The sequence below is a fragment of the Acinonyx jubatus genome, chromosome B1 (genome assembly GCF_027475565.1).
Source record: "Acinonyx jubatus isolate Ajub_Pintada_27869175 chromosome B1, VMU_Ajub_asm_v1.0, whole genome shotgun sequence".
In the NCBI taxonomy this organism is placed as follows: Eukaryota; Metazoa; Chordata; class Mammalia; order Carnivora; family Felidae; genus Acinonyx; species Acinonyx jubatus.
Genome location: NC_069382.1, coordinates 160,477,164 through 160,499,531, shown reverse-complemented (window position 1 = coordinate 160,499,531; position 22,368 = coordinate 160,477,164). Strand labels below are relative to the sequence as shown.

At 44.5% G+C, this 22,368-nt stretch overlaps 1 protein-coding gene and 1 long non-coding RNA gene across 6 annotated transcripts in view; one reads left to right on the top strand and one right to left on the bottom strand.

Annotated features, from left to right (window-relative positions):
• Positions 1-1,219: 1,219 nt before the first annotated feature.
• Positions 1,220-4,819, bottom strand: LOC113604126 (uncharacterized). Its single transcript, XR_003426051.2, has 2 exons — positions 4,388-4,819; positions 1,220-1,337 (listed from the first exon to the last, which is right to left on the bottom strand). It is a non-coding gene; the product is annotated as an uncharacterized LOC113604126 (long non-coding RNA).
• Positions 4,768-22,368, top strand: part of SPATA18 (spermatogenesis associated 18) — a 35,771-nt gene continuing 18,170 nt past the window's right edge. For 4 of the 5 annotated variants that reach the window (XR_003419260.2, XR_003419252.2, XM_027056641.2 and 1 more), the window contains exons 1-4: positions 4,768-5,123; positions 19,163-19,268; positions 19,378-19,493; positions 21,365-21,468. Coding sequence is in view for 3 of the 5 variants with exons in the window: in XM_027056641.2 (XP_026912442.1) it covers positions 5,037-5,123; positions 19,163-19,268; positions 19,378-19,493; positions 21,365-21,468 (413 nt within the window). In the remaining 2 variants the exon portion in view is untranslated. Of the gene's footprint in view, positions 5,124-19,162; positions 19,269-19,377; positions 19,494-21,364; positions 21,480-22,368 lie in introns of those variants that run through there. The other variant, XM_027056650.2, reaches the window with a different exon arrangement.

Sequence of the window (22,368 nt, the reverse complement as noted above, 5' to 3'; positions counted from 1 at the left end):
TTTTCCTCTCTCCCTTTCTTTCTCCCTCTCTTTCTTTTTCCTCTTTTCTTTTCTTTCTTTTTCTTTCTTTCACTTTTTATTAACAAGTCAGCTCAGCAGACTTTTACAGAGGGCCTAGAATGTGTCTGTTAATGTGCTGAGGAAAAGCTAAACAAGCCTCTGTCCCATTTCTTCAAGAAGCTCACAAACTTAATGGTTGAACATCCGACTTCGGCTCAGGTCATGATCTCGCGGCCCATGGGTTTGAGCCCCGCATCTGGCTCTGTGCATCAGCCAGCTCAGAGCCTGGAGTCTGCTTCAGATTCTGTGTCTCTCTCTCTCTCTGCTCCTGCCCCACTCATGCTCTCTCTCTCTCTCTGTCTCTCAAAAAAAAAAAAAAAAAAAAAAAAGGAAGAAAAGAAAAGCTCACAAGCTTATCCAGGAGGCAGACAAGCAAGTTTAGAACAGTGTGATAATTGCAACAATATTAACATGTCCACAAGTAAAAGAAAGAAAGCATGAAGAAGAGCTGGGTGAGCTCTGAGAGACTGGGGGTGGTGGGGGGGAGTTTGGAAGAATTTGTCAGTTTCAATTGGGTTTAAATTTGTTAAAAGTGCAACTATAGAGAACCCCCTTGTCTATTTCCTGGAGGTTAGGTATATTAGTTATTCCAGCAAGCCTGCAGAATAAACTGTACTCAAGAAAAATGCTCCACTTTTGGTGACTGACTAAATGCTCTCTGAATCAAGGCCTGACCCAAACTGAACTTGTGAACCAAAAATTGGAATAAAGGGTGATATTTGCTCAGTCTGAACCTAACCAGTATGTTAAAAGAAACAAACAGAACAACCAGCGCTAAAGGATGTCAGAACTGCAACAGATCTTAAAGCTGATCTAGTCCACGTTTTTCAGTATGTAGATGGGGAAAAAATGGGGCTCAGAGTGATTAAAGACTTATATAAAGTCAATGGGGTGCCTGGGTGGCTTAGTCGGTTAAGCGTCTGACTTCGGCTCAGGTCATGACCTTGCAGTTGGTGGGTTCGAGTCCTGTGTCGGGCTCTGTGCTGACAGCTCGGAGCCTGGAGCCTGCTTCGGATTCTGTGTCTCTGTCTGTGCCCCTCCCCTTGTCATGCTCTGTCTCTCTCTGTCTCAAAAATAAATAAAAACATTAAAAAAAAAAAGACATGTAAAGTCACAAGAAACCTGACCACTTGGCAGAGGGTGACATAAAGCAAGAATGTCCATTATGATCCAAGTTTATTGTTCTTTCAACTTCTTCAAAGTACCGGATAGTGTACGACAAAAGAAAAACTTGAGTTTCCTTTTTCTTTCCAAATAATCGCCTAGTTGATAATATCCTAAAATAATCAAATTGAGACACAATTAAAGCATCAAAGTATCGTCTAAATAGAGCTTTGACTAATCTGATAGTTCTTCCATATGTATAAAAAAGTAGATTTTAAAAATAGAATTTCAACCTAATTGTCTGCATAGTTGTAATCTGAAGCATATGGAGTCTTCTTTCATTAGCAACACAGACTGTTTGCACTCCAGGCTCTAGTTCTTAGATTGCTAGCCAGCACCCATCAAAAGCTCTCTGGAGGGGATCATTATTAAGGGCAATTATGAGGATGTCCACTTGTTCTTATTCTGGTATGGAAGTTCCAAGTTTGTATCAAGTAACATCACCGGAGAGCTAAGAAATGGGATGTCAATTCCTTGGCCCTCTCTTTGATGACAGGTGTTCTAGCATTACCCCCTTGGCATTGATCAAAGAAAGGTGACTGCAAGAAACAATCATATCAAGACTGCTTCTGTATTTTCTAGAAAAAGTGGGGGAGGTATCAGAGACACCATCATCTGTATTGCTCTAGGCTCTTTGGAAAAGGATAAGCATTATTGTGGAATCGGTACCAGGCACAGGTGTTTCCATTCAAAGAAGTGGTATGTGTGTGTACTTTTAAACTCAAATAATAATAATCATAAAAGTCATTTTCCTTTCCGTGTTGGCTTCCACGAGGTACAGATTAAATGTTAAATGAAGCTCGATCTTAGTACACAGGTTTACATTGGGGGCATGTTTGCTTTTTCCACTAAAAAAATATTTCTATAAGTCTTTTACTGTAAGTTATCTCAGGTCCTCTTTTAGATGTAGTGGGGAGTAAATAATGTATAAATACATAACACATTTCCTCTGTTTTGGGTCATTGATGACTATGCAGCTTTGTTATCGATAAACATGAAGTTCCTACTACACATAAGCACATGCTCCAGAGTTCTGGGGAAACCAAGAGGTACACGAAATGACTGCAGGCCTTAAGGGTCTTGAATCAACCTGTAGGGCTAGAGCATATGGAGAGATAAATAATATCAGGTAGCAAATTCTAAACAGATTTCAAAGATCCATTCTATCTGAACACCCTATAAGTACTAAATTAGTCATTTGGATATTTGGTCAAAAAGCATTCTGTTTCGAATCAGCTTAAATATTGATATTTTGGCTAACGTTTTTCTGAAGGTGGCAAAATTCTCGGGTAACTTTGCTTCTGAATGAGTTTTCACAGAAGTAATTAGTGTTAATGGTATAAGTTCAGAAAACCAGAAAAGTACAAAGGAGCAAATTAAAATAATCTACAATAATGCTTTGGGTGCTTATTGTATAATATAACACATATATAATATATATAATTCCGTGTCCTGCTTTTTTCACTTTATATAGTGAGAATTCCCGGGTACTAGATGTTCTTCATTAACAAGATTTCTTTTTCTTTTTAATGTTTATTTTGAGAGACAGAGAGCACAAGCAGGTGAGGGGCAGAGAGAGAATCCCAAATAGGCTTCATGCTGTCAGTGCAGAGCCCAATGCAGGGTTTGAACTCATGAAACATGAGGTCACGGCTTGAGCTGAAACCAAAAGTCCCAGGCCTAACTGTTGGAGCCCCCAGGCACCCCTCTTCAGTAATAAGATTTCTATTGTGCAACGTTTCATTGAAGGATTTGCCCAACAATTACCCTATTGTTTCCAACCTAGTTTTCTTTATTAAATATAATACTGTGATCTACATTGTAGTAATAATGATCATGCTTTTATGAAGCACTTACTATTGTATATGCCAAACACTATTAAACACTTCATACAAATCATTTTGGTCTCTTAATAATCCTGTGGATTAAGAACTATTATCCCTTGTTTGTAGATAATGTAACCAAGGAGTAGCAGTTAAAGAGCCCACAGCAAGGAAGAGAATTTAACCCCTAATCTGACATAAGTAAATATTCCAAATTGTTTTTTATGAATAAGTAAATAGGACTGTTCAAAGATTCCCACTGCCTACTGCAACATGCAGTTATTGGCTCCAAATTAAGAAATTTGTGGGATTTTTCTCCATTCTCTTCCTCCTTCCTTTTATTTTTTTAAAGGAAGAAAGTTTCTAATGAATATTTAGTGGGTTTGTTTTTCTTGTACTTTAGTAATTAATAATCTACTATGATAAAGTATGTTACGTACCCTTAGAGCCCTTATTTTTTCTTTTGTTTTTACTGAGAAATAAAGGACATATAACATTCTACTAGTTTCGGGGGTACAACATAATGATTCAATATTTGCATATATTGTGAAATGACCCACACAATAAATCTAGTTAAAATCCATCGTTATGCATAGTCACAATTTTTTCCTTGTGATGAGAACTTTTATAGTTCTGATTTTGTTGGCTACAGAAAATAGTAGGAACACAGGCTCCGGAAACGAGCCTCTCAATTTTATTTGTTTGTTTGTTTGTTTGTTTATTTATTTTACGAGCCTTTCATTTTTATTGGAGGACAGTAAAACTACTGTAACTAAGAGACATAAGAAAAAAAAGAGGTGGTAAAATTCTGAGTATTACTGTCCTGGGACATGAGCAATGTTCATGTATTTTCAAGTACCTACAGGAAGAGAACTGAACCAAACTAGCTAGCTGAGGCCCGGCTCCACCCCTGCTGTTGTAATGACTAGAAAAGGATGGTTTACACTCAGCTCATCATTTGATGCACATAAAAGAAGGGTTTCTAAAGTGCTTTAAGGATGGTTGAAATGGTTTCATTTCTGAAGTAGTTGAAACTATCCTTGTGGCCAACGCACCCTTTTGACCTAGTGCCAAATTGGTCTGATTTTTCACAAAGTTTCAGTTAGAGAAGGAGAATTAAATGAAACTTTGGAGTGCTCGACGATTCTAAAAATATTACCAAATCTTTCCTAAACTCGAGGGATGAACTTTAGTTGGTGAACATCTTGGAGCTTGAGATCTGCCAACTTGACCCACCGAATCCTAAGTGTTACAAAGGAACCACTGAAGGTCTGAGAAGTTAAATAAAGGAAGGGGTGAAACGGGTGCTTGCCTAACCACAATGTCAATGGACAAACAACCTTTGCCTTCCTAAGTAAGAGGCCTCCGGTTACCTCCAGCCCACCCTGCGGGTGCGTCTTAGTCCATCGAGGGACGGAGGACGCGGCCTCTGTAGTCTTAGCCTCTCCAGCCCCAGAGCCCACCCAGAGTCTCAGGGGCCTCGCGTGGCCTCGCCCTCGGCTAGCAGTAGTAGCAGCAGCAGCAGCAGCAGGAGCAGGAGCTGCGCCAGGGCGGGTGCCAGGACCCAGGAGCTGCCGGGAGGGCGGCTGGGTGGGCCCTGGGTGGGAGCTGTTGTCCCTGCAGCTCGCAGAGGCTGGCGTTGCCAAGGCGCTCGGGGCGCGCGTCCCTAGCAGCCGCCCGCCCACGTCAAAGTTTGTTTAATAATCGCCCAGGTATTTATGCCTGCGGCTCCGGGCAGCCGCCCGGGAACCAGGACACCGCAGGGCAGCGGATAAGGCGCGGCGGCTGTGGCCTAGGGCACCTCCCCCCCGGCTTCCCGAACCCAGCCCGGTCCGACCCGAGGGGGAGGATGGAAGAACCAGCCGCGCTCTGAGCCCCTCAGGAAAATAACACCCTTCCGGCCACATCACCCCCGGTCGTGCGGAGGCCACCGCCTCGTCTCCTCCACGTCTCCATCTCCCAAAACAGGGCCGAGTGAAAAAGGGAGCGATGGCAGAAAATCTGAGAAAACTGGTCTCGAGCGAAACTTTACAATCGATGCACGACAAGCTAGAGTCCTGGCTGAGGGACTACAACGTGAGTCGGGGTGGGAGAGCCCCGGGAGGCTTTGATTCCTTTGCAGAACCTTCGGCCCGGGTTTCTTAGGGCTGGCTGGGGGAGGCCACTTAGCAATGGCCAGGAGGTTGTGATTCCTAACCATGACCCAGTCTCGGACCCGGATCGCGGGAAGGAAGGAAGGGCACCGGTTTGCTGGTGTCCTTTTCTCCCGGCGGCTCCAGGCGGCGCAGGGCTGGCATGGCCTGCGGAGCGCACTCTGGAGTCCCCTGCCGGAGCGCTCATTCAGCCCAGCGGTAACCAAGGACGCTGTCGGCCCTAGCGACGAGAAAGATCCGCGGTCCGCCAGAGATCTGCCCCAGCCTACCACTCACTTTCCTTTCCATCCCCTCCGCCAGCAATTCACCTCCCTACCCCCAACTCAAATTAGTTTTTTACTACACCCCTTGTCCTGCCTTTCTGCAAGTCCCAGAGGATACTCAGGGGTTGTATCACAATGTATTTTTTTATAAAAATACTCCCAGGAGTTGTTAGCCAGAAGTCAGTGAAATGGACACTTGTCAACGTTGCTGGTTTCGTTTGTGTACTGATCTGCATGGCAGGTAGGGCACAGTTTCCACACCAAGGCAGACGTCCGGAGGCCTGTTGCCAAGGCATTTGTAGGAAGCAAATATTCTGTCGTCGAACCCATAAGCGCTCTTCAAGTCTCATTAAGCCTTACCCCCAACTGTGGTTCGCGTTAATCGTCCCCGCACATTAAGTACAACTCAGCGTTGCACTTGGTGGATTTGATCCGTCCGTCTTAAATAGGACAGTCCCACTCGTGTGGCGAGTGCAGCGCTGAGGCAGACAGAGCTGGGCACTGGTGGACCCGGAATCAGCCCCCACCCCCATCCCACACGAGTTCTAGGTCTGGCTCTAGAAAGAACTAGCTGAACGACCTGGGGTAATTTATTTCACCTCTCTGGGTCTCAGTATCTTATCTGTTACATAGAAGAGACTCAACCAGATGATATGTAGAATTCTTTTTCAGATCTCAATTTTTAAATTTATTTTTATTAAAAAATTTTTTAATGTTTATTCATTTTTGAGACAGAGGGACAAAGCATGAGCAAGGGAGGGGGAGAGAGAGAGGGAAACACAGAATCCGAAGCAGTTCCAGGCTCTGAGCTGTCAACACAGAGCCGGACGTGGGCCCGAACCCACGAATCTGGAAATCATGACCACAGATGAGGAAGGCCGCTCAACTGACTGAGCCACCCAGACGTCCCAATCTCAATTTTTAAACAATTTAAATTGGTTTGTTTCTGAAGTCCCACCAGGAAATTCAGCTAGATGCTGTGTGAGTCTCTGGGCTATCCCATTCACCCTTTGACCAGGGCTCCTATGGTGGACGGGAGCTCAAAGAACAGCAACAACTTCCCCCTTGCCCCCTTACTAGGGTTCAGTGTTTACCACCTTTACCCACTTCTAAAGAACGAGCTCTGTGACTATTTTCTCCCCATCAAGATTGCAGGAAAATTAAAATTTACTCTTATTACATCTTACAGCATCTTCTTTTCTTTTTTTCTTTTTCTTTTTCTCTTGTTATTACCCTGTGGCTTAAATAAATGTTTATGTTTAACATTAAATAAATGTTAAGTGTTTAACAAAGGTAACACTAGCGTTTGTCTGCGTCAAATTAAGTGATTGTTTTAGAAACTGCTCAGAAGTACTGAGAAATGCCAACGTTTATCACACTTAACTTTCTCAGTAACAGTGGTCCATCCCACTTGTCTGTTGTCACCGAAAGCATTTCAGTTAGAAACTCTCCCCTGTGCCAAGTCCCTCCCTCCACCTTTATAAAGACTGCACTCTTCGAGACCAATGCCTTTCCAAAAAATCTGCGGCCATTTCCCCAGGCGATCATTTCTCTCTGGCTCTCTAGTGTCTCTCTTGCATTTGACTGAGGACACCGCCATTCTTCTAAGGCTCTAATAATTTCTCTCCTTGCCTTACCCACTTCCCTCCTCTGGCAGTTCATCAAGACTTTAGGAATCTTCTCTGGGGCCTCCATTATTGTTTCTCTCTTACACATATGGCCATGAACCTCATGTCTGTGTTTTCAGTTGTGCTATTGTCATCTCAGAATCAAATCAATCTAAAACCGACCTTAGTCTTGCCCATGGCCTGAACAGCGGCCTCTTTCCTGACTTCACGGTCTTCATCATGTCATACCCCACAAACTTTTCACCAGCTTAATTGGTTGGCATCTACTTTGAAATTCTCACAGAACCCTTTTACCCCCTCTGCTGGAACCACCCTTGTCTACCTTCCATCATCGTTCATCTAGATTATTACAAAACTATCTCAAGGTGATTCTTCTAAATGTCAAGTCAGATCAAGTTACTTCTCTGATAAAACCCCCAGACTTTCTGGCCTGCTCAGAATAAGACCCAAAATTCCTGCAATGGCCATCGAAATCCTACACGACTGTGCTCCTTTAGACTCTGACCTCATCTGTTGCTCCCTTAATCTACTCCAACAATCCTGATCTTGTTGCTCTAGAGTAAAGCTGTCCAATAGAACTTTCTACTATGGACACGTTCTATACAGGCACTGTCCAATATGGTGGCCTATTTTCGTACTTGAATTGTGGCAAGTAGAAACCGAGGAACTGAATTTTAAATTTCATTTAAGTTTAGTTTAGTTCCAAATAGTCACATATGGCTAGTGGCTACCTGATTGGACAGAAAAGTCTAGAGCCTGCCAGCCAGGCTCCTGCTTCAGGGCGTTTTGTACTCACTGTTCCCTTCTGCCTGGAAAGCTTTCACCTGTGCATATTTCAGTACGAGAATAATGTCTTCACCTTATCTCCCCCTTCAAGTCTTTGCTTAAATGTCACCTTCTCAGAAGAGACCACCCTCTTTACAATTGCAGTCTCCTAGCCCCGTCCCTGGCACTCGCCGTGTGCCTTCTCTGCTTTATTTCTTCTGTAATAGCTACCTCTAATTTTTACTTGTTCTTTTATGTTGTTGTCAATCTTTTCTCCCCCCTCTTCCCACTAAAATGTAAGCTCCAGAGGGCAGAGATTTCTCCCTTTTCTGCTCATCACTGTATTCTCAGCACTTAGAATAATGCTTGGCTCCCAGCAGTTGCTTCATAAATAATGACTGACTGAATGCCACCACCATTCTCCCAGACACCTGGGTTCTTGGACTCATTTCTCTTCTTGAAACCTCGTATCCAGTGTAGAGTTGAAAGTGATCCCCAGATATCTTTAATTCAGCCTTTATTAAAAGTGAGTTGAGGGCAGAAGACATGATTTCCAATTAGGGGCATAATTCAGAGGGTGCAAGCGTTTTTTAACAGTTTTTCCTTGCTTGTGTATCACTAAAGAGAGAGGATAAGAAAATGTCTATATACTACTTTACTAAAATTTAGGTTACATCTAGATTTATTCGGTGTCTTGTCACCTGCAGCGTGGGTTTGGGTCAACTGCTAAGAGCTTTCCTGTAAGGCTGCAAGTTTGTTTTACTAGTTCCAAGGACTTTTGCCTTGAAACCTTAAGGTGAAGAGTATTCATTGTAGCAAAGCTATATTTGTTAAAATGTTGGTGGTAGAGGTTTGTTAGCTAAAAGTTTTAAATTATGTTTGCTGTGGAAAGTTGATTTTGCTGACTGTGACCACCTTGATTTAGTTCTAATTAACTCAAGCAAAATAAAAGGCCATAAATACTAGTCAAGAATTAGGGATGTGATCCAAGTTACCCCTTGGGAAACTGTTATTATTCAGTGAACAAGATGAATGATTTGAGCAGATGAGTTCTACAACACAATGCAGATCGTTTTATTTTTCTTCAAACTAGCTAGTGTTTGGATTAACAGTTGGATCCTGGCTAGGTTTTCTTCTAACTTTCCCTCATCTAATTTCCTTCATATGGATTCCTATCCCTTCTCCCTTAATCTGTCCATCACTGCTATCTTCTCACTCTGTCCTAAGTATATTGCCAGACACAGTAAATTCTTTAAAAATGTAATTTTCTGCCCCAAAGCCTTTGGTTTTTATTTGTTGGCTGTTTTTTTGTAATTGTTTTAATGTTTATGTATTTTTGAGAGAGAGAGCACAAGTGGGTCAAGGGCAGAGAGAGAGGGAGACACAGAACGTCGGCTTGAACTCATGAACCCTGATATCATGATCTGAGCCTAAGTCGGCAGCTTAACCTACTGAGCTACCCAGGCGCCCCTGTTGACTGGTTTTTAATCTTACAACATCCAGCAATCTTCTGGGGCCTTGGCAAAACCACTGTTTGCTTGATTTTTTTAAAAACTTTATTTATTTACAATTTATTTATTGAAAAAAAATTTCAAGAAGGAATAGTTTTCAAAACCCCACTAGAGAAACATAATAAAAACAACAGCAAACATTGCCAATTCACTTTATTTCAGTTATCAAAGAGAAGCTGATTATTGTATTGCTTGGTCTTTAAAACTTGGGTTCCATCGGCCGTTCAAGGACAGCTTGGTGCAAACATGTAACTCTCAGGATTGTTTTTTCCTCCTTTGTGGCTATTGAGAATGTTGGTGAGAGCCATCGATAATCCCTTCTTGTTGAACCAAGACCTGAGCTAGTTATTAAGAGCTTAAGAATTTGGGGCACCTGGGTGGCTCAGTCGGTTAAGCGGCTGACTTCGGCTCAGGTCATGATCTCACGGTCCGTGAGTTTGAGCCCCGTGTCGGGCTCTGTGCTGACAGCTCAGAGCCTGGAGCCTGTTTCAGATTCTGTGTCTCCCTCTCTCTCTGCCCCTCCCCTGTTCATGCTCTGTCTCTCTCTGTCTCAAAAATAAATAAATGTTAAAAAAAAAAAAAAGAGCTTAAGAATTCACTCAACAAATGGTTATTTAGTTTCTGCTACCTGTGAACGTTTGGCCTAGACACTCTGTATTTACAGCTTTGGCGGTGTACTTTTATTGATTAGTTTATTCAACAAAATATTTTTTCAAAGTTTATGATATGTCTATCTGTGCTGGATGCTAGGAATAGAAATGTCAGTTGCATCTTAATGATGAGGTTCCAGTTGGAGCGGAGGATGAGGGGTAGAGGACGCAGCTTGTGCAAAAAGCAGGGAGGCATGAAGAAGCTGGCCTATGTAGGGGGCCTGTGAATAGTTCACGGCAAGGAATGGAAGTGAGATGAGGCTGGGGACGTGGGGTGGTTGCGGCCAGAGGGTAGAGGCCTTGGACGGTGTGTTAAGGAGTTTGGACTTTACCCTGGGGGCAATGGAGGGAAACTAAAAGCACCATGCGGTGAAGACACATGTTTGGATTGTTTGGCAAGGTTGCTCTAGCTGCAGCATGCTGGGGAAATTGGAAATTCTAGGGAGGACGGACAGAGCTGGGCAATATTTTAGGCAAGAATCAGCCCCTTGTAAACTATGCTGGCACATTCAGTAAACAAGGTCCGACTCTGAGAATGGTTCTGCAGATTCAAGTAAGAGTATGTGGCCCCAAATGCCCACAATTGATCATGCAACATCTGCATGGTCTTCTTGGTCAACTTTGTGAAAGGGTCAAACACCCACCGATGCAGAACTGGGTTCTGATTATTAATGACTCTATAGAGATATTAAGATGAGAAATTAACCTCTGTCCAATGTCAGCAGTACCTGGAGAAGGTCAGCTCTGGGCTCTGGGCTGAAACTCTCCTCCTCCTTAGGTGCTTTTCTTTCCACGCAGAGTCTTGTGAACTAGGGAGTTACCTTTGGTCAGATGCTCCGAGATTTATTACTTTTTAAAATGTACTGTATGTAATTATAGGGGGCAAACGGTAAGTTCTTACTACACCCTTGATAACCCCATCCCTATGATAGGACAAGATTCCATTTCTTGAAGTAAATTAATAGACACCAAGACATTACATTCTGGGAACTTTTGATTATTTGATATGTGAATGGGGATAATAGGGAGAGCTGATAATGCTCCCTCTTGCATTAGTTTCTTGTGTTATAGAAATCTGCCGTCTTAAGCAACAACAGCATATCAACCACCAGTACATAAAAAGGAGATTGCAGGGGCGCCTGGGTGGCTCAGTCAGTTGAGTGTCCAACTCTTGATTTCTGGCTCAGGTCATGATCCCAGGGTCGTGGGATTGAGCCCTGTGTCAAGCACCGTTGGGCTCTGTGCTGAGCGTGGAGCCTGCTTAAGATCCTCTCTCTCTCCCTCTGCCCCTCTCCACAGTGCTCTCTCTCTCTCTCTCTCTCTCTCTCTCTCTCAAATAAAAAACAAAAACAAAAAGGAGATCTCAAAGAGGCATCTCCTCGGTTTTCAGATAATCTTTGTGGTTGAAATAGATGTTGTCTCCATGCCAAAATATCCCTGATTCTCAGTACAAAATGTTGTGGTTACTATGGTGTCACCAAACAGACTCCCTGGCTGCCTTTGCCCTTCCCTGTAGTGAACATACTTCTACATTCTTGGGGATTCTATCTAATTAGTAAATTTATAGAAAACATTTCTTTCCCTTTATCTCTTCCCTCCTATGCTGCAGTGATGAATAAAACCCCAAATCTTAGTGTCTGAACTTCGGTAAAATAAGTTTTCTGCATCATATGATGGCAACCCTTTTCCACCATTGGCTCCGTGTCAGGTGCCCTCCATCTGGCGGAGCAGCCATCACATCGAGGGACCTCAAAGATCTGTAGGGAGAAAGAGAGAGAGCACTTAAATTATACACACCTCTTTCACTCATCTTCCCTTGACCAGAAGAATTGTTATGTGGCTCCAACCTCATTGTAAAGGAGCCTGACAAATGGAGAGCAGGTGGAATATTTATTTGGGGCCACGGTTTCTGCCACAGCAACTCATGATGAATCCGTGGTTGTGAAAGAACTTGACAAGTGATTGAGGCAGATTATTTCAACAGAGGGCCAGATTATTTTATTTTTAACAGGGGGCTGTTGACAGTCCTTTCTTATTTTCATCTTGGACAAACTTATTAATGGCAACATCATCACTGTTTAACATTTAAGGATAATAATGAAAGAAATCCAATAGACATATTAACCGCAAGTCAAGACATTAAAATCCCAGTGGTGAGGTCTAAATAGAAGCTTTTGCTAAATTGTTGGGGTATAAATAAGCCTACTCCTCTTATACCCGAAATTCAGTATTCTGGTTTTAAAACATTGTTGTGCAGCTGGTGCATTGTGGCAAAGTCAGCCATGCTGTTAACATTGAAGGTTGATTTTGGAAACAGAGCTATTTGAAAGCCTGCCCACGTACGGGACAGCCACTTCCCTGGAGGACTAGTTGTAGCCTGTTATAACCCGCATCATCAAGGCTTTCAAAGACTTGAAAGCTTTCAAAGCACTCTTCATGCGTTATTGCCTTTAAACTTCATAAGAACTTATGAAATAGCAGGTTTTATTTTCTACATTTTACAGATGAGGAAACCAAACCTCAGGAGGGCAGCTAACCTGCTTGAGGTCACTGCAGTAGAAAGGGTTGAACTTGGATTTGAAACTAGGTCTTTTGCTTGCCAAGTTCATTCTCTTATCTCCTCCAGGGGGAGGGAAGGTGTAATAAGGAAATTTCACTCACTTGCAGTGCCCATTTCCTGCCATCCTTCTGTGCCCCTCCCCTCTCATACACATGTGCTGGACAGAAGGAAAAAAGGAGGTAGAAATTAAGGCTTTTGTTTCCCATGTGTGAATTTCCATGACTGGCTGCAAGCAGCTACATAATGCTATCCCTCAGGCTAGTCTCTACACGCTTACTGTCATCGTTCCTTTTCCTTGCTCATCTACTAATTCTCTAACTGGCAGGTTTGGAATGGCATTCTTGTATGTAAAATTAGTTTTCTTAATGTTTATTTATTTTTGAGAGAGAGAGAGAGAGAGAGAGAGAGAGAGAGAGAGGGCAAGTGGGGGAGGAGCAGAGAGAGAGGGAGACACAGAATCTGAAGCAGGCTCCAGGCTCTGAGCTGTCAGCACAGAGCCTGATGTGGGGCTCGAACTCATGAAGGGTGAGATCATGACCTGAGCCGACACTTAACCAACTGAGCCAGCCAGGCTCCCCTTAAAATTCTTTTTTTTTTTTTAAATAAAAGTTTAAAAAATAAAGTCAGGTAAATAATGTAATGTTGCAATAGGATTCATGTTTTTTTTTTAATATGAAATTTATTGTCATATTGGTTTCCATACAACACCTGGTGCTCATCCCAACAGATGCCCTCCTCAAAGCCCATCACCCATTTTCCCCTCCCTGCCACCCCCCATCAACCCTCAGTTTGTTCTCAGTTTTTAAGAGTCTCTTATGTTTTGGCTCCCCCTCCACCAGCCTTTTTTTTTTTTTTTCCTTCCCCTCCCCCACGGTCTTCTGTTAAGTTTCTCAGGATCCACATAAGAGTGAAAACATATGGTATCTGTCTTTCTCTGTATGGCTTATTTCACTTAGCATAACACTCTCCAATTCCAACCACGTTGCTACAAAAGGCCACATGTCATTCTTTCTCATTGCCACGTAGTATTCCATTGTATATATAAACCACAACTTCTTTATCCATTCATCAGTTGATGGACATTTAGGCTCTTTCCATAATTTGGCTACTGTTGAAAGTGCTGCTATAAGCATTGGGGTACAAGTGCCCCTATTTATGTTTTAAAGGAATGTTGCGATGAATCCTTTGTACTGTTAATTCTTACCTAGTATATATGAAGTGTATTTTGTGTGTGTGAGACTGAGGTTTATTTTTTCTTTTTAAAGTTTATTTTGAGAGAGAGAGAAAGTGAGCGCGATTAGGGGAGGGGCAGAGGAAGAGGAAGACAGAATCCCAAGCAGGCCCTGCACTGTCAGTACAGACCCCGATGTGGGGTTTGAATTCATGAACCACGCGATCATGACCTGAGCCGAAGTTGGATGCTTAACCAACTGACCTGCGCAGGCGCCCTGAGACTGAGGTTTCTTAGAATGGAAATCAGTATATTTTGTGCTCTTCGAACTTCAGTTTGAAAGTTGATTAAAGATATGCAGCGATATATTTTATTAACACAGTGATGGAAAGCTTTTTCTTTTTCATGTTGTGGAGGTGCTTCAAGCTCAGGAGTAGAACCAAAGGCGGGAGAGAACCACTGGTAAAGGCGTGGGTGATCAGGCTGTTACAAGGAGAAATGTTAACAAGTCAAGGCTGCTCGGTAAAAGGCGTGTAAGGATGGGAAAGGGTGGGTGGTGGTTCTCGCACATGCGTCATGTGTGCAAAGGCAAGGCTGGGGTGGAGAGAGTTGCTGGAGGGAAGCACAGGGGAGTAAGGCCCAACAAGTCACGCGGAGGCATGTTATGAAGGATTGGGGAAATCAGGCAACATTTAGGCTTGATATTATCAGGAGCTTTTGTTTGGGCAAGAGAGCAAGGACCTTGAAGGGATCGGAGCAAAGCCACTGTCCTGCTGCTCTCCTTCTGCACCTGGGAACTTCTTAAAAGAGTCACGTGTCCTCATTGTCTTTGCTTCTTCTCTGTTCCCATTTGTCACTCAACCCCGTGCAATCTGGAAATGCAGCAAATATCCCCACGCCATTCTGCTGTCACTGCTCTCATCATGGTCACCAGAGGCCCCTGGATGGCCGAGTCCTACTTCTTTTTCCCCGTCCTTATCTCCTTGATTTCTCTGCAGCAATTGATGCACCGAGTTCTATGGCTTTAGCTACTTCCCAGATGCCAGTGACCCCCAAATCTATCTCTAGCTTGCGGCTTTCTTCGGAGCTCCCGACCTGAGTAACCACCAGCTTTGCAACCAGGACCCTGTGGACACTCTACATCCTCCAACCCGACACGAACCCAGCAGGACTAGTTTTCCCCTCTCCAGCCTTGCTGCCTCTCCCACTTGGGTCCTCTGGTTGGGCAATGGCACCGCATTCTCCGCTGTGGTCCAAGTCAGAAACTTGGGGCCCCTTTCTCCGTCATGCCTCCCAAATGGGTTCATCACACTCCCAGGATTCTACCTTTAAATATCCACCGAATATGTCCCATATTTTCCCCTCTTGCTACCACTGCCCTTATTCAAGTTCCCATCATTTCTTACATGGGTGGGAAAATCTAGGGTAAGTTAGGGCACGCCTCAAGCAAACTTTGTTGTGGAAATATCTGTGCCTGCAGGGAGTAGACTCACAGACCCAGGAGATGCATGCTGTCCAGAGAACTCTGCCCTTGACCGAACTCACGGTATGTGAGTTCCACTCTCACATACCTTCTCCTTCCACTCTCTCCGTCTGTTGAAGGCTTCCAGAGACGCACCTCCGACCCCCACCGCTCGGCTGAGATCCAGATGCCTTTCCTGCTGCTCTTGATACAGTGCCATGGATGCGAGCTTGGCTCTGTGTCAAAGGCTGCAGGAACGGGCTTAATTTCCAGCTCAACCACCTTTTCTCCAAATTACTTAAGATCTCGTTTTGTTTTTTTTTTTTTTTTCTCCTTGGTGGATTTGGGATCACAGATGGTATCCATTTTGTAAGGTTGCTTTGAGGATTAAATGAAACTGTATTTAGAGAACTTTGCACAGGGCTTGGCTGGCACAAAGTAAGCGCTCAATAATTGTTGGGTACTATTACTAGACAGCTCTCTCTGAAGGTCCTGCGGGTCCCCTATACTGTCTGAAAATCCCTCTGACACCTGTTTCCCACCCTTCTGTTCCCACCTATCTGTTTCCCATCAGAGCTGTCTGCTTCTGCCAGAGTGATTTTCGTAAAATGCAGAATAAATGGGACCATGTCACCACCCTCCTCTACCCACCCCTTCAATCTTTCAGTGATGGGCTAGAGCCCACAGCCCTTCGTGGGGCGTATAAAGTTTATCATTATCTGGTCTCTGGACCCTGTACTCCACTTTGCTACCTTGCTGCTCCTTGTCTTGGTACCTGCTGTTCCTCCTTTTGAAATATCTTGATTTCTTACCCCTCACTGCTCACTAGGGTACGCTTCGCTCCTTCTACAGCTCACCATCCCCCTAGAGCACTTGGCACACTCTAAGGTGACCATTAGTCCTCTCTGGGCGTCTCCTATTTTCCATCTCGTGTCCCCAGCTGGTGCTGTCATTGACAGCAGGCAACTTTTAATTTTTTCAAGGTAGCTTTGTTTCCTGAGCTAGCAGCCCAACGCCTTATGAATGATAGGAACTCAATGCTTTATGAAGGGATGAGCTTTGGAATTAGGAGACAGCACAATTAGTTCATATCTTTGCTCTATTCATTTTGCGGGAGTGATTGTTAGAATAACGTGACTCTATTGTGTCTGGCGTGGTGCTTTGTGTTAGAAGCTGCGGCACGTTGTGAGAGGTCTTGGGATCGGAAGCTGTCTCCCACCGTGTATTCTCTTCTGTTATTTAAGCTGTGTGAACAAACCCCCTTAAGAAACATTCCTCTGGGCACCTCCTTTGTACCGGGCACTGGGCAAGGCATAGGAGCATATGGTAATAATACTACAACAATACTTTGAATTATTATGCACCTAAGTTAGCTCGGGAGATCGGCCACCTCCTCAGTATGAGTAAACAGGGGTTCCTATTTAAAATATCTCTTCTAAGAGAATATAGTGAATAAGTGTAAAACTATATTTGAATCGAGGCTTACCTTATCCTCTACCATTGCCCCCTTCAGTACCACACTCTACCTCATCGGTACAGATTGTTGAGTGCCTTCTGTCTCTGAGACGCTAGAGAGGCATTATTGGGATTTAATTCTCCTAACACACTCTGCAAGGTGTCATCCCCATTTTCCTGGAGAGGAAACGGACTCAGACAGATTAACTAACCTGTGCAGGATCGCACAGCACGGTGGCAGGTGACAGAGCAGAGAAAATCGCTCAGGTCTGCTGGACCCCCGGGCCCCATTCTCTGTCCACTTAGCAAATGGCATGACCCAGCCAGAGGGCGAAAAGCTGCTCGCAAGCAACAGGTTCACTGTGATGAGTGCAGGAATGAAACAGCAAGGTCAAGGAGCGGCTGGTTCAACAAGGGAGGGACGGACACAGCTGTTCAGCTGTAGGTTCCAAGTGTTCTGATTATATCAATATTTACGCCGTTAAGTTATTCATTCCTTCATTCATTCATTTGTCAAATATTTTGGGGCCCTTCCATTTGTTATGCATGCTAGCGGCAACTGATACAAACAGGCAAAAGACCAAGTAATTTTTTAAAAGAGCTCCTAGTCTCTTTAGGAGAAGGGGATAGAAGGATGAGACAGAAACAAATGGCTGCGTCTGAAATAGGCGCCACAATAGAGCTTGTCCCCAGGTGCTATCCACCGGGCATGGACGTAACCCAGAGGCGGCACCCAGGTTGCTGTGAGTCCATGTCATCCAAACTCCTCCCTGGCCCTCTAGGGTCTGTCCTGCCAACCCCTCTCACCTTCGGTGTTTCTGCCACACGCGCTTACTTTTGGTTCCCAAGGTGGCTTAAGTTGTTCCTGCCTCTGCCACGGGGCCTTTGCCCCTGCCGTTTCCACAGCGTGGCACAGCCTTCCTTCAGGAATCCGCGGCCAGACTTGGCTCTGTGTCTCCCCCTCAGGGAGGCCTTTCCTGCTGGCCCTCCCCATTCACTCGTGTCACATCAGCCTGTCCTCCCTCTGCTCCCGGCACTTCTCATGATCTTAAGAGCATGGGCTCTGCAACAGGCTGCCTGGGCTCCAGTCTCAGGTCTGCCATTTTCCTGGCTAGGTAACCTCGGACAAGTTATTTAGCCCCTCTGCACGTCAGTTTTCTCATCTGAAAATGGGGATGCTAACAGTGGTACTCCTACCTCACAGTGTAGTGTTGAGGGGGTTAACCGAGCTTATGTATGCAAAGCATTGACCCTGCCCGGTGTGTGGGAGGTATGCAACAAACACAGAGGGCGTGAGTCTTCTTGTCATTTTTCCGTCCAGTACTTACTGGGTTTGACCATAGAGACCATAGAATGCAGGGCTGGGAGTGCCATAAGCGACCAGGCCAGCACAGTGTCTGTCCACAAGGAGCTTACCGCCCATCTGAACCACTTCTGTTGTTGACACACATATGCATTTGACCTGTAGCCTTTTGCCTGCAGGTTATCTAAACTTTTCCTCTTTGTTCTAGTTTTTTTTTTTTTTAATATGTATTCATTTTTAGAGAGAGAGAGAGAGAGAGCACGCATGAGCAGGGGAGGGGCAGAGAGGGAGGGAGACACAGAATCCAAAGCAGGCTCCAGGTTCCGAGCTGTCAGCACAGAGCCCGACGCGGGGCTCGAAACCCACAAACTGTGAGGTCATGACCCAGGCGCCCCTTTGTTCTGGTTTCTAATCGTCTTCAGACCCTGCTTCCCGTCTTGGGATTTGTGGCGCCCAGGAGGGACCCACTGCTCGTGCCTTACCGTGGCTGGAGATAACACATAAATCTATGCCTCTTTACCCACGTGATTTGTTTGTTGCTTGTAGCTGTGTTCCTTCCTTTAGTGTTAGAATCAATGAGAGGTTTGTCTCGTGAGGAAATGGTAAAAACCCACCAAGGAGATGAAAACAGCAGAATAATAGTTAAAGGCCCACCTCTTGGCTTCTTCATGTTCTGTTGTTTCACAACCACTGGAACTGCCCTTTTCTCCAAGTCTGCCCAACGTCTCCTGTCCTAGATTTCACTTCCTCTCAGAAGTCTTCCCTGATTTTCCAAGACCATGGGCTCTGGAGTAGACCTGGGGTTCACCGGTCTGGTGAGACTTACTATTCCACTGTGTGTAACTGTCTACACTCTTCCCTCCCCTACTAGTCTGCATGTGCCATATGGCCTGGGCCATCTCTTTCGCCATCTCTTCTGGGTCACACCTCGAAGTGGCACAAATCACTTCCTGTCCCCTTGACTGGAACTCAGTTACGCGGCTGTACAGACTGCTAGGGAAGCTGGGGAAAGCCATCTAGCTGTACGCCCAGGAGGAAAGGGAAACAGGTTTTGGTCAACACATGGCGGTCTCTGTACGTGGGAGCCCACCAGAGCGAGGCAGCCCCTGCATAAAGTCAGGGTAGCCCCTGTCTACCTGCGGTGGGTCCCGGAAGGGGAAGGAATTGCACTGATCTTCTGTTTTGGCTTTGTAGACAAACACATGTGATCAAAATCTCAATCGTTGCCTTGAGTTCATTGAACAAATTTCCAAAGTGCAAGGACAACTCTTCAGGATCCTCACCACGGCTGCCCAAGAAGGTGAGAATGGCCTGTGCTTCCCCGTCTCCCTTCTTTTGTTTCTCTTCTCTGTACTCTCTCCCTGTGTGGCTAAACTTCTCTCGCTGACCTGATTTGTGCACTCTTTTAGGAGGACACAATGATGGTGTGGAAATAATCAAATCACGCCTTTTGCCTTGGCTGGAGGCCTCCTTTACTGCTGCTTCCCTGGGAAACACTGTTGACAGCAAGGTCCCCTCTCTACAGGTAGGCACGCTAAAGGATCACCCTTGACTTTCAGCACCCAGATCAGGCTCTGGGAACTCAGACATGTAGAAGATACAGCTTTTACCCAGTGGGGGACTCAGCTCTAGTTAGGGGATTAGGACACAGGTACCAAAGGTGAGCTTCTGTTTATAGTCTTGTGCGGCGTAACGGGTTGAGGTGTCTCTTCAAACAGACCTGCATTCATATCTCAGCGTTGCCTACTTACCAGTGGGGTGACCGCAGACAAATGAATGAGCCTCTGCTTCCTCAGCTGTAAAAAGGGACTGGTGATGTCCTACATGTAGGACATTGCCTACACTAGGCATTAAATAGGAACTTTTGGATGACAAAGTAGTCACACCGACAGTTGGGGTACCATGGGGCCTCAGAAGAGAAAGAGACCACCAGATGGGGAAAGCTCCCCGTTCTGAAAGAGTGAAATAACACTGATGGAAAACTTCCAACATGAAAAGAAAACTTAGTTCTCAGAGGCTGACAAAGGGCATCATAATTGGCGATTGATGCTGGTGATTTCTGTGGGAAAAGTGTCAGCTTTGGAACCGTTGAAGCCCCACCCTGGAAAGAGAATACATAACTCGTTTAAGGCATTGGCATCATTAAATATTAGTCAACTTGATTTTATTTATTTTTTTATTTTTATTTTTTTTTAATTTTTTTAATGTTTATTTATTTTTGAGACAGAGAGAGACAGAGCATGAACGGGGGAGGATCACAGAGAGGGAGACACAGAATCTGAAACAAGCTCCAGGCTCTGAGCTGTCGACACAGAGCCCAACGCGGGGCTCGAACTCACAGACTGTGAGATCATGACCTGAGCCGAAGTCGGCCGCTTAACCGACTGAGCCACCCAGGCGCCCCGTGATTTTAAATATTTATATGCATTTACATAAGTTCTTTTCTAAAATGAAAGCATTTAGAGCAGGCCTTTCTTGGCAGCCTTAAGAGGCCGTGGTGGAAAGTTTCCTGCCTGGAGGTCACCGGGTAGAATTCTGGTTGCTCTTCTATGGTCGTGGGTGGGTTATCTAACCTTCCATGTCTTAGTTTCCTCATTTGCTGAATGGGGACAATGCTTTTGCTGACCCGCTAGGGCCATTTTGAAAATTCCATGTGATAAACATGCAGCAACCACTGACATAGGGTAAGTACTCCATAGACGTCAGTTGTTATTAAGCAAATTTTTCACCCCTGAGGATTTTCGTGTGCCGCTTAGATTTTTACCCCATGGGTGTTATTCTGAGTATAAAGACACGGGATGATATTTCAATGTCTTTTTAAAAAATTGAAGTGTAATAAAAAATGGTGGTATAGTTTACCTGCAATGAAATCCATAGCTTGCTAAGTGCATATATCCATGTAACCCACACCCTATTAATTTATAAAACATTTCCATCTCTCCGGAGCATTCCCTGTGTCACTTCCCAGTCATCTCCCTCCTCCCCCACGGCAACCACTCTTCTGATTTTTATCATTCTAAAATTTTTTTTTAACATTTATTTATTTTTGAGAGACAGAGCACAAGCAGGGGAGGGGCAGAGAGAGAGAGGGAGACACAGAATCCAAAGCAGGCTCCAGACTCTGAGCTGTCAGCACAGAGCCCGACGTGGGGCTCGGACCCACGAACTGTGAGATCATGACCTGAGCTGAAGCCGGACACCCAACCGACTGAGCCACCCAGGCGCCCCATGATTTTCATCATTCTAAATTAATTTTGCCTGCAGTAGAACTGCATATAAATGGACCTATCCACCTGTGTTCTTTGCTGCTTGATTTCTTTGGCTCAGCATAATGTGTTGCAACCCATCATGCTGTTTCCTGTATTCAAGCCTATTTTGATTTGTGTATCATTCCAGGACACGTTTGATAAGGAGAGACATAAAGATCGAGATCGGGACATGCAGCAATTAGACTCTGAGTTGAATTCAACTCGTAATCAACTCAACCAGGTTCAAGACGAGTAAGAGGAATGCAAGTTATCTTTTTTCCAAGAAGAATTGTTCTTAATTTTTAAGTTTAAAGGGAAAATAATGGCTCTTGTAAAATGTAGACATGTGCAAATAACTAGTGTGTGTGTGTGTGTGTGTGTGTGTGTGAGAGAGAGAGAGAGAGAGAGAGAGAGAGAGAGAGAGAGAAAGAGAGAGAGAGAAGGAGAAAGAGAGAGAGAGAGGAGGGGGCCCTACCTCTCTCTCCACCCTCATCTCCTGCCAAGGCCTCCTCCGCTAGTCTGTTGTCTACTCCTCACCCTGAAGCCTTTGCCTGTGCTCCTTCATAAACATGGAAGCCTTCCTTTGGTTCTTTGCATAGCTCGTTCTTTATCTTTCAGGTGTCAGCTGAAAGGAGATTTTTCTCAGAGTCTGTCTGTGACCATGTATATCGAAAGGTCTTCGTTTCCCCCTCTGTAGTTCTCTTTCACAATGATCTGAGACTAGCACTTACCACCATTTGGAACGTTAAAACATTTCTTTGCACGTTTATGATCCACTTGGCTGGAAGGTCCAAAGGGGTGCTGTCTTGTATTTGCTCTTCTGATATTTGCTATCTGCTATTCTTGCTGTATCTCCATCACCCAACATCATGCCTGCCACGTGGTACGTTCTCAATGAATGAATAAATCCCTCATTAAAAAAAAATATGTTAACTTGCTTAAAGTAATGCTTGGCTCATGAATGTATCTCCCTTTCTTCTCTCTGTATATCATTCAAGCTGCCAAATTACCATGTATACTTGCTTGTATGTACACGTACAGGTGTTCACACCTGTGTGCCGTGTCTTAAGAGAAAAAAAAATCACTACTTTATTCCTTTTTCATATTCTCCTTCCTTTCTTGGTATTTTTGCTTCTTTTAATTTTCTGCCAT